Source organism: Schistocerca serialis, chromosome 2 (genome assembly GCF_023864345.2).
Source record: "Schistocerca serialis cubense isolate TAMUIC-IGC-003099 chromosome 2, iqSchSeri2.2, whole genome shotgun sequence".
In the NCBI taxonomy this organism is placed as follows: domain Eukaryota; kingdom Metazoa; phylum Arthropoda; class Insecta; order Orthoptera; family Acrididae; genus Schistocerca; species Schistocerca serialis.
In genome coordinates this window covers 210,159,316-210,172,093 of record NC_064639.1, presented here as the reverse complement: position 1 = coordinate 210,172,093, position 12,778 = coordinate 210,159,316, and the positions used below count along the sequence as shown (strand labels likewise).

Genomic DNA, 12,778 nt, shown 5'->3' with positions numbered 1-12,778 from the left:
AGCTGCTTCTTTTCATACAATACAGATGTTCATAGCGATGTTAAAAAAACGGGTTGTATACATCCATGGTATCAATTCTGTTTATTATTTTAATCTAATCACTTCATTAATTCAGAAATTGTGTACTAAAGTTTTGTACTTCTAAATAATAAACAATAAATTCTGCGTTCTGCTACATAACCCTGCAAAATTTTAAACTCAGGCATTTGTATGAGTTGACCGATTCAGACTGTGACTAGTAAAAGAATATTACGTTTCTTCGTTTTGTGAAGTGTACAATATTACATTTCTGCAAATTTAAACCAATTTGGGAATCTCTGCACCACTATGAAAACGTACCAAGATCTGACTGAATAAGTGTGCAGTTTTCTTCAGACAGTACTTCAGCATAGACAACTCCGTCATCTGCGAAAGGTAATGAAGTTACTATGAATATTGTGCGCCATGTCACGGAAATACAACATGAACAGGAAGGGCCCCAACAGACTTCTCTGGGGTACCCCTTACATTCGTCTTCCTCTTTCCTCGGTTCAACAAAAAAATGGTTCAAATGGCTCTGAGCACTATGGGACTTAACATCTGAGGTCATCAGTCCCCTAGAACTTAGAACTACTTAAACATAACTAACCTAAGGACATAACACACATCCATGCACGAGGCAGGATTCGAACCTGCGGCCGTTGCGCCTAGAACCGCTCGGCCGCAACGGCCGCCTCGGTTCAACAATCCATTGCGTGGCGGGCATTTCCAGAATGACGACGAGTTTCTTTTCGCGGTGGAGTATTTCCTAGATAGCCAAAACGCAGACTTCTACAAGCAAGTCATCAATCGTTGGGAGAAATGTCTCGCACTGACGGGTGCATATATAGAAAAGCACTATCATCATCAGTAAGTTTCACGCTCGCAGCAAGATTTTTCCCGAAGTGATAATTAAAACCTTCTGGCTATACCTCGTATATGAACGCACAAGAAACCACCCGACCCCCTGTATTTACCTTCTGTGTTTATAGCTGTTTTCCTCCGTCGAAAATGCTCTCCGTGGAAAGAAAAAAAAATCCCCCGCCTAGCGAGCGCAACAGCATATTAATGAAGCGGACGCGAAGCGACCAACCAACTGTTGCAGGCGCCACGGCATGGTTCACGCTGGCAGCGGCGGCGCGGTTTTGTTGGATCCTCTAGATAGGAGAGAGCGACGTTAATATGCAGCGACACGGCGTCCGTTTAAACTAGCAGCGAGCAGTAGCAGGCAGACGCAAACGTCCGTGTTAAAACGGCGCACAGCGAGCGTACGGGTCAGAGGAATGCCAGGAGGCTGGTGTGCATGCGCGCCAGCGCCCTGCTCGGAGAGGGTGGGGGGCACTGCGCACCTTCTAAAAGCGGCCGCTGCATAAATCCCGCGTAATTTAGGGCTATATCCTCTGAATTATTGCCGACAAATATTTGGACGACACTCTTGTTTTTTCCTTTGGGATTACACTAACACCCCTTTCCGTATTCTCCCACATCCCTGCATCTCGTTTCTACTGTATTCCCCACCCTCACTTTGTGTGTGTGTGTGTGTGTGTGTGTGTGTGTGTGTGTGTGTGTGTGCGTGTGTGCAGGCATATGACGCACCTGCTACTCGTTATGCGACACCGTATCGTACTCTCACTCCTCCGCTGATATCTTGCAACTGTTCACAACATATCGCCAAGCAGGTGTAAGAAGATCCCTGACGGTTAATGGGACCTAAACGTGGCACCTTCGGCAGCCTACCTCAACCAGTCACGTAACGCGTTTTGTAAGCGTCTCTATGACAACGCCTCTGTGTTGTCACAGCTCTGTAGACGGCCCAATTGAGAGCTTGCAACAGCGCTAGTAGCTATCACGCATCGTCTCAGGTCGTCTCGAATGTAGTAGAGTTGTTTTTAAAATGATTTCTTTTTCGGCCTAATGCCACAATTTCAACGAGAAATTACATGTTTCGACCTTCTCTTGACGACTTCACTTCCTAAGAAAGAGGCAGATCACTCGTAAACATTTTGAGGAAACTATATTGTCTACGTGATTTTCCCAAAGTGTTTACGAGTGAATGGATTCCTCCTCCTTATCATCTTCCTAGTTCTCTTCCTTATCTGGGATTGAAATCGGTACGAGCATATGGGATTCGTTCCCAAGTATGTGAGTGGCTCGAAGACCTCTTAAGAAATAGAACCCAGTACGTTGTCCTCGATGGTGAGTGTTCACCAGAGGTGAGGGTATCATCTGAGTGCCCCAGGGAAGTGTGGTAGTTCCGCTGTTGTTTTCTATCTACATAAATGATCTTTTGGATAGGGTGGATAGCAATGTGCGGCTGTTTGCTGATGATGCTGTGGTGTACGGGAAGGTATCGTCGTTGAGTGACTGTAGGAGGATACAAGATGACTTGGACAGGATTTGTGATTGGTGTAAAGAATGGCAGCTAACTCTAAAAATAGATAAATGTAAATTAATGCAGATGAATAGGAAAAAGAATCCTGTAATGTCTGAATACTCCATTAGTAGTGTAGCGCTTGACACAGTCACATCGATTAAATATTTAGGCGTGACATTGCAGAGCGATATGAAGTGGGACAAGCATGTAATGGCAGTTGTGGGGAAGGCGGATAGTCGTCTTCGATTCATTGGTAGAATTTTAGGAAGATGTGGTTCATCTGTAAAGGAGACCGCTTATAAAACACTAATACAACCAATTCTTGAGTACTGCTCGAGCGTTTGGGATCCCTATCAGATCGGATTGAGGGAGCATATAGAAGCAATTCAGAGGCGGGCTGCTAGATTTGTTACTGGTAGGTTTGATCATCACGCGAGTGTTACGGAAATGCTTCAGGAACTCGGGTGGGAGTCTCTAGAGGAAAGGAGGCGTTCTTTACGTGAATCGCTACTGAGGAAATTTAGAGAACCAGCGTTTGAGGCTGACTGCGGTACAATTTTACTGCCGCCAACTTACATTTCGCGGAAAGACACAAGATAAGAGAGATTAGGGATCGTACAGGGGCATATAGGCAGTCATTTTTCCCTCGTTCTGTTCGGGAGTGGAACAGGGAGAGAAGATGCTAGTTGTGGTACGAGGTACCCTCCGCCACGAACCGTATGGTGGATTGCGGAGTATGTATGTAGATGTAGATGTAGAGGAGATGCCAACCCACTTCCAGAAATGCATCATGGTTCCCATACCGACGAAGGCGGCAGTTACAAAGTGTGAACAGTGCAGAACCTTAATCTAGTATCACAAGTGTCAAAGACTATCATAAGGTTAATAATGAGAAAATTTGAAAATAAGGTGGAGGATGTGCTGAAAAAAGATCAGTTTGGATTAGAAGTAGTTAGAACTGATGCTTCTTATAAAAAAGCAATTACAGAAATACTGTATAATAACCTTAAGTTGTCTTTGTTGACCTGGAAAAGGTATTTGGTAACATTATGTGGCAAAATTCGTTCAGAGGGCTGAAAACAGCAGGTCTCAATACAAAGACAAGCAAATGTTACTCAGCTTATGTAAGGACGAAGTGGCTGCTGCTTGGAATTTTCGTAAGGAAAAAGAAACAAAAAGTAAACAAGGCGGAGAGAAGTATGTGTTGTCTCTTCTCTTATATTCACTACTTATATGCAGGAAGTGATAGACCAAATTCACGAAACAACTGAGACTGAGATCAAAATTAATGGACAGACGATAGACATAACGCGGTATGCAGATGATGTTGATGTGGACACGGAGACGAAAGATTATACACGGAAGGTCTTCTTCATAACGGAAAGGATGCCCTTTAATCAGTACGGTATGAGAATAAACAAGAGAAAGACTACAGTGACGATGAAAGTATAAGCCTCTAAGAACGAGAATTGAGAGACAGGATTTAGAAGTGACAGAGGAATTTATCTATTTCTGCGGCAGGATCACAAAAGATAGCAAAAGTTGGAAAGAAATTGAGAGCAGAATAAAGTAAATCAAAATTACATTTAATCTGAGAAGACTTCACTCACCAGCAAGAACATCATTCTAGAAATAAGTGATCTGTGGCCCAATACGGGTGTAAAACCTGGACAGCAGAAAAAGGTGAGAGAAGACGTCTAGAAGCCATTGAGATTTGGTGCTACGGGAGGATATTGAAGATCAACTGGGTAGAACGTTACCAAAGAAGAGGGCTCTTCGTATGCACATCAAACACGAATGAAGAAATTCATAGAGCACATTTAAAGACACAATAGCATCACTCGTACAATAGTACGCGCTACTGAGACAAGGAATCGCCGGGACGATCAATGATGTCATAGATGCAGCAGATTATGAGTGATATAGTGTGTGTTACGTGTCTGGAAATGAGCAGGAAAGCAGACAGAAAAGTGGAATGGCTTCCTGTTGCAAACCAACCTCACTTTAGAAGGAGAAGCAGAAGAAGAACAAGATCATCGGAAGGCTGACTTGGAATTTCTTGTTGAAATTGTGTGTGACTGCGCCGGATAATAAAATGTTTTTAAAAGCATTTCAACAAACATTGACATTTACAACACAACCGATGTGTCGTCAATTTTATAGATTGGTTCTTTTACTGTCTGACGGACCGCTCTCCACCAATCTGTAAGCTGCATTTCTGTGTGGTGATGGTGCCAGATGTTTAAAATGTCAGGGATAAGGAATTTGCGGAGCAAAAACAAAGTATCACGCGTCACAAAGTATGGCATTTTTGTGATACAAGGGAAAATTATTCAGTTTTCGGAAGTTTAAATATATCAAATAAATCCAAAAGAGCTGAATGGTGTCTTGAACAGAGATTATAATAAATAAATAATAAATGTCGTGTGACTAAGGCCTCCCGTAGCGTAGACCGTTCGCCGGGTGCAAGTCTTTCGATTCGACGCCACTTCGGCGACTTGAGCGTCGATGAAGTGATGATGATTAAGACGACACAACACACAGTCCCTGAGCGGAGAAAATCTCCGACCCAACCGGGAATCGAACCCGGGCCCTTAGGATTGACATTCTGTCGCGCTGACCTTTTTTTTTTTTTTTTAAAAAATCTCATTTTGTTCGCTTTCGTTCTTTGCATCTGCTCGGGGCGGACGTCGCAAGACACCCGTTTTAGTTCGTTGTTGATCCATTAACTCAGTTTTTTTATTACAGAGGGCAGCTAACCCTCTGACCGAACACGCTGAGCTCCCGTGCCGGCACCACTCAGCTACCGGGGACGGACAGAGATTATAATACGAAACACCAACAAAATTGACACAAATAAGCGAACAACAGAAACACGACACGTTATCTAGTACGATGTAGGAAACCTGTTGGCATCGAAAGAGCTTCCAGTTGTCTCGGAAAAAATATAGGTCCTGCATGTTTTTCAAGGAAATCTCATACCACTCTTCCTGCAAAATAGCCCGAAGTTCAGGTAACAGTGATTGAGGTGACTACTGATCACAATTTATTTCCTCCAAAGTAAACCACAAAGGATCAATAATATTGAGGTCTGGAGAGTCTGGAAGCCAGAGGAGATGCGACAATTCATGCTCGTGATCACAAAACAGTTCTGGGCGATGCTAGCTGTGTAAACAGGGGCCCTATCGTCTGCTAACACAGCGTCATCGATGGGGAGCAAAATTCAACCACGCGACGGTCCTGACTAGATAAAATGTTCGCATAATCCTTGGCAGTAATGCTCTCTTGCAGACTGACCGTGGAGGCGGTGGAGTACCACGACATGGCTGCCCAAATCATCACCAGATCCGTGCCGTGTTTCACTCTGGAGACGCAAATTCGGCCAAAAGCTGGAAACAATGTGAAACAAGACTCATCCGACCAGATCCTTTCTTCCATCGCTCCAAATTCAAATGGCTCCAAGCAGTATGGGACTTAACATCTGAGGTCATCAGTCCCCTAGACTTAGAACTACTTAAACCTAACTAACCTAAGGACATCACACCCATCCATGCCCGAGGCAGGAATCTAACCTGCGACCGTAGCAGCAGCGCGGTTCCGGACTGAGGCGCCTAGAACCGCTCGGCCACAGCGGCCGGCTCCATCGCTCCAGAGGCCATGTTTTATGGTTTCGGCACCATTTTGTCCTGTCACGGGCGTTTTCATCACTGATGTGTGGTTTTGGTGTTCCAGTTCGCCCTGCAATTCCCTGCGTCTGGAGCTCATTTCGTGTTGTTTTGGTGCTGACAGGGCTTTCGAGTGCGACGTTCAGTTCTGCAGTGACTTTTGCAGCTGTCGTCCTCTTATTTACCGTCACAATGCTCTTCAATGACCGCAACGATCACTCAACACACGCTTTAATCCGCTTTGTGACGTAGTGGATGATGTCTTTCCGCTTTCGCTATACGCGGTATAAATCTTCCACAGCCTCTTGAAACATCGGACACATCGACTACCTTGGTTACGGAGGCACCCATCATAAGAACGCCCCCACTGTCGAACTCACTGAGCTCCGACATAATGCACTCACAACTACACAGAACACCATTCTGGCCACGACTGACACAACGTGTTGTGGATATTGCACTGGTGCCGTTCGTGATCAAATACAACAGCACAACCGGCAGGTTTGGCTAGCATCTGCACTTATGTTCGAGCATGCATGTCTCGCGGATGTAAGGTGCCTCTTACGTGAGGAAGACATTTTTACCGCTTTTAATTATTGTCTCTAATTGATATATTCACGATGGTTAGGAAATGCTGTAGTCGTAGCCGGCCATGAGTTGGAGAGCACTTCCCACGCTGGCTGGCTAGGTGACGAAGCGACCATATGTCGCGCGTAGTGGGGTGGGGCTCGGCGCTGGACCTTAGCAACAAGCGTCAGCCTGGGAAATATACAAGACGGGAAGTACCGCCATCTTGGCGCCAAAGTCAACGATTTTGTTTATTTATATTTAATAATTAAAGTGATTTATGACAACATGAATACTAGGAGGAGCCTCTGGATGTTTAAAGCTATTTATCATAACTTTGCCTCGTTAAAATTCACACCTGTTCATTAACAAATGCCTATCTTAGTAAGTACGAACTTGATCGGAAATCCACGAACTGTGACGAAACTAGTAAGAGATACGGACTGCGCGCCAAAGTCGGCAGTAGGCGTTAAGAGCTCTTCTTGTCTTGCTCGATGGTAGCCATGCTCTCGGTTACGAGTAGTTTGTGACATGAGTGTTTCATTGTTGGTCTAATAGGAATAAAAATGATATTACGGTACCCTGAATGTTAATTTCGAGTAAATAGATACCCCAAAGTTGATCGACAGCAATTTCAGATAACTAGCTTCCACCGACAAAGACATCCAATGCGCCAATGAAGAATCTGCACGGGACGACATTTTCGAGAGCTGCACCGCGCACAGGTAGGAGGAAATCCGACGACACAACCCACCAAGGCGGATCAAGGAAGGTCCAACATACACTCGCAAATTCCGGGTGGAAATGCTGACCAGTTATACTGTACGTCACATATACCACCCTCTACGGACTCGCGACTAAGCTGAGTAATAACAGTATCAGTTTAGAAGCGAGGGATCTGGCACGGTGTTGCCATATTATTGTCCAATCCCTGTAAGTTAGGTGATACTGAGGTCTTAGATTAGTAAATGATAAACTAGAAGTAGTGGTTTTTCTATTTGGACTGTATGAAGAGAATGTACAGTGCAGACTGGTGTTAATAAGAAAAGCTTTGCCGAAGAAGATAAATCTAATATTAATTTGTTAGGAAGTTTCTTTTAAGTACTTGTCTAGAGTGTAGCATCATACAAAAATGGTTTAAATGGCACTGAGCACTATGGGACTCAACTTCTGAGGTCATTAGTCCCCTAGAACTTAGAACTACTTAAACCTAACTAACCTAAGGACATCACACACATCCATGCCCGAGGCAGGATTCGAACCTGCGACCGTAGCGGTCTCGCGGTTCCAGACTGCAGCGCCTAGAACCGCACGGCCACTTCGGCCGGTGTTGCATCATACATTATTCGATCAAAAGTATCTGGACATCTATTAATGGACATTACCACGGAGTGTGTCCATACTTCGCCACTGCCGGCCGGAGCGGCCGAGCGGTTCTAGGCGCTACAGTCTGGAACCGTGCGACAGCTACGGTAGCAGGTTCGAATCCTGCCTCGGGCATGGATGTGTGTGATGTCCTCAGGTTAGTTAGGTTTAAGTAGTTCTAAGTTCTAGGGGGCTGATGACCTCAGAAGTTAAGTCCCATAGTGCTCAGAGCCATTTGAACTATTTTTTAACTTCGCCACTATGACAGCTTGAGCTCTATCGGGCGACACTTTCAACAAGGTGTCTGAATGTCTGTGGAGAAGTAGCAGCCCATTTTTTCTCAAGAGCCGTAAACATAAAAAGTAATGAAGTTGGGCGTCAGGGTCTTGAACGAAATAGACTTTATAACTCATCCCAAACGTGTTCTATTGGGTTGAGGTGGGGACCTGGGCAGGCCAGTCCATTTTACGAACGTTACTATCGACAAACGATTCCCTCAGAGATGCTCCTTTATGACAGGATGCATTCCCATCCTAATACAATCATCATCTCCATATATTCCTCCACTGCAAACACCACTCAGTCCTGTAAAAAACGGCGCGGGTTAGCAGCGCGGTGTCAGGCGTCTTGTAACGGTCCGCGCGGCTCCCCCCATCGGAGGTTCGAGTCCTCCCTCGGGCATGGATGTGTGTGTCGTCGTTAGCGTAAGTTAGTTTAAGTTATTTAAATAGTGTGTAAGCTTAGTGACAGATGACCACAGCAGTTTGGTCCCAAAAGACCTTACCACAAATTTCCAAAGTCCTGTGAAATTCGTTCGTAACCTTCTTTTATACTGGAAGGCCGCCGCTCGTGATATCCAGTGGTAAATTTTGCATTACAAGAGGATGTCTGGCAACTTATGATCAGACAGTGTATGGCGTGAATTGTGAACTATAGACAGTGCAAACAAAGAATAGAAGCGTTTATAGTGTGGTGCTACAGAAGAATGCTAAAGATATGAACCTATGAGAGAAGTACGGAAGGCTGTAAATGTGTGAGAGCGGCGCGTGAGTCAAGCTTGGAGAACACAGCCGGTAGAACCTGTGACCGTGGAGGGCGGAGGATGCTGATTCGAGTTCTGGTCCGGCACGCAGTTTCAATCTGCCAGGATGTTTCACATAATCTCTTTTTGAAAGGAATGACGCTCGTACACCGCGCTCGCGGAGGAAAGTGTTGAATTCAAAGGACAGAAAACTGGCTCTCGCACCTACCAAAACACACTCAGTGGACAGTGAGTGACAGGACATGCAAACTGATCACACACGGCGCCAGTAGGATACTCACGTGTTTGCTATCTCCGGGCAACAGCGGCGTGTGCGCCTGAAACACAAACAGGTACCTTGTCAGTTAGGCGGGAGCCACACAAGCGGGCTAGCACACATACACATGGAATATGCAAACCAGGCAGAGCTGTCTCTTTCTGCCCACACACTGTATATGCAATGGGCGCTCCGACACACACACACACACACACACACACACACACACACACACACACACAGAGAGAGAGAGAGAGAGAGAGAGAGAGAGAGAGAGCGAGAGCTTTATTTATCATAGTCCACTTTCCTGATGATACGAATGGACCGATCATATTGAATTACTTGAATGTGGATTTTCATGATAATCTGTTCATTTTTCTTTCCCTTCTATTCTGTACAATGAATCAAGTTTAGAGTGTCTTTAATGCTATTTTTTCTTTATTTCTTTCTACTACTATCACCTTAATATTTAGATAGACAGAGAAGGATATGCTTCCTGCGCATGGCTATCTAGGGCACAATTAGTTCTAGAGCACAGTAACAGTATAACGCTTTATTATTATTTTTGGCGATTTCACACAGAGACAGTGAGAGATGGTATACACAGTAATGGCATAAACTCGTGGAAAGGTATGACATTTTCATAAGAAACTATACGTTCCTATCCGATCATTTTTATTAAAAGTTGTTGCATCGAATCAAGTCGCCTTAGCGCAAGCAAACGAGTTATTTAGAACTCGAGCGCAGGGCAAGCTACAGTCGCCAGTGTAGCGGTAGGCAGCTGTGGGTGGGAGGAAAGGTAACCTGCGTGGTAATGTCCACAGTGGTGCGCAATGTCCACTGCAGTGGACAGCTGTTTATGGTCGCTCCCTTGGCGTTTTCAATCAGTCCCGAGGCTGCAAATGCACGCAGTCCACCGCAATAGGCACTCCCTACTAGTGCCGTGGTCTGCGTGCATTTGCAGCCTCGGGAATGACTGAAAACGCCAAAGAAGCGGCCGTGAACAGCTGTCTAGTGCAGTGTACACGGCGCACCACAGACTTAAGACAAACAAGCGTAACGTAAGCGGCAGTCGCAGCATCTGAACACTAGGCTCAGCCTCTGAACACTAGGTTAAGCCTCTGAACACCTAACGACACAAATATGACGATTTTACAATCGTTCACAATATAGAAAGCCAAAACTCCAACCAAAGTGATTCTCCTACATAGTTTAAAAGTTACAACACCTTACAGAATCACGAGACAGACGCCGCAAGGCAAGGGGCAAGAAACCGTGCAACGCTGCAGTTTCAGCGGAAGGTGTCGACACAGGTATGTCAAATAATATAGTGTATCACTGTCTCATACGTCGGTCGGCGGACAATAAGATAAACAGTGTCATGAGAAACAGTTAATTAAGAAATGAAAGTGGTTTATCTTGTTAGGTCCTTCGAACTTCACATATAGTATCCCAATAAACAGGGACAGAATAGCATATGTAGTGGTAACAAGAGACTGTGCCGCTAGTCTGTGGTCCGCTGTTGATGTCTATGCGATGCATTTGTTTGCGTACAGTCCTGGTACAAATGGGTTCTTGACGCCCCACATTCAAATCGGCGGCGACCTAACACAACAAATGGTTCAAATGGCTCTGAGCACTATGGGACTTAATTTCTGAGGTCATCAGTCCCCTATAACTACTTAAACCTAACTAACCTAAGGACATCACACACATCCAACCCGAGGCAGGATTCGAACCTGCGACCGTAGCGGTCACGCGGTTCCAAACTGAAGCGCTTAGAACCGCACGGCCACACCGGCCGGCCCTAACAAAACAGACAGCCGATCAATCCGTATGGTTCTGCGGATGTCACGGGACGACCACTCGTCAAACACCTGTGGTCGTACTGTGCGGCACTTTACGCGTGTTTGAAGCATTGGCTCTGTGATGTTGAAGCCGGAGAAGGTAAGAGGTATTACACTACTGGCATTAAAATTGATACACCACGAAGATAACGTGCTACAGACGCGAAATTTAATCGACAGGAAGAAGATGCTGTGATATGCAAATGATTAGCTTTTCAGAGCATTCACACAAGGTTGGCGACACCGACAACGTGCTGACATGAGGAAAGTTTCCAACTGATTTCTCATACACAAACAGCAGCTGACCGGCGTTTCCTGGTGAAACGTTGTTTTGATGCCTCATGTAAGGAGGAGAAATGCGTACAATCACGTTTCCGACTTTGATAAAGGTCGAATTGTAGCCTATCGCGATTGCAGTTTATCGTATCGCGACATTGCTGCTCGCGTTGGTCGAGATGCAATGACTGTTAGCAGAATATGGAATCGGTGGGTTCAGGAGGGTAATACGGAACGCCGTGCTGGATCCAAACGGCCTCGTATCACTAGCAGTCGAGATGACAGGCATCTTATACGCATGGCTGTAGCGGATCGTGCAGCCACGTCTCGATCCCTGAGTCAACAGATGGGGACGTTTGCAAGACAACAACCATCTGCACGAACAGTTCGACGACGTTTTCAGCAACATGGACTATCAACTCGGAGACCATGGCTGCGGTTACCCTTGACGCTGCATCACAGACAGGAGGGCCTGCGATGGTGTACTCAACGACGAACCTGGGTGCACGAATGGCAAAACGTCATTTTTTCGGATGAATCCAGGTTCTGTTTACAGCATCATGATGGTCGCATCCGTGTTTGGCGACATCGCGGTCGCGGTGTACGCAAATTTGAAGCGTGTATTCGTCATCGCCATACTGGCGTATCACCCGGCGTGATGGTACGGGGTGCCATTGGTTACACGTCTCGGTCACCTCTTGTTCGCATTGACGGAACTTTGAACAGTGGACGCTACATTTCAGATGTGTTACGATCCGTGACTCTACCCTTGATTCGATCCCTGCGAAACCCTACATTTCAGCAGGATAATGCACGAGCGGATGTTGCAGGTCCTGTACGGGCCTTTCTGGATACAGAAAATGTTCGACTGCTGCCCTGGCCAGCACATTCTCCAGATCTCTCACCAACTGGAAAGGACTGGTCAATGGTGGCCGAGCAACTGGCACGTCACAATACGCCAGTCACTATTCTTGATGAACTGTGGTATCGTGTTGAAGCTGCATGGGCAGCCGTACCTGTACACGCCATCCAAGCTCTGTTTGACTCAATACCCAGGCGTATCAAGGCCGTTATTACGGCCAGAGGTGGTTGTTCTGGGTACTGATTTCTCAGGATCTACGCACCCCAATTGCGTGAAAACGTAATCATATGTCAGTTCTAGTATGGTATATTTGTCCAATGAACACCCGTTTATCATCTGCATTTTTTCTTGGTGTAGCAATTTTAATGACTAGTAGTGTACATTATAAATGTGCCTGAGTAAAGGAAGAGGCATATTCGCGAAGGACTGAAGTGTACATCGGATGCTTGGTCTGAGGTGGGTACTAGTGGCAGTTCGCCTGAGAGTGCACAGTTCAGTGCCTCGCC

At 45.7% G+C, this 12,778-nt stretch overlaps 1 protein-coding gene across 3 annotated transcripts in view; it reads right to left on the bottom strand.

Moving 5' to 3' along the window:
- Positions 1-12,778, bottom strand: part of LOC126456947 (disks large 1 tumor suppressor protein) — a 908,459-nt gene that overhangs the window by 644,515 nt on the left and 251,166 nt on the right. For all 3 annotated transcript variants that reach the window (XM_050092881.1, XM_050092883.1, XM_050092882.1), the window contains one exon: positions 9,313-9,348. In XM_050092881.1, the coding sequence (XP_049948838.1) occupies positions 9,313-9,348 (36 nt within the window). The remainder of the gene's footprint in view (positions 1-9,312; positions 9,349-12,778) is intronic.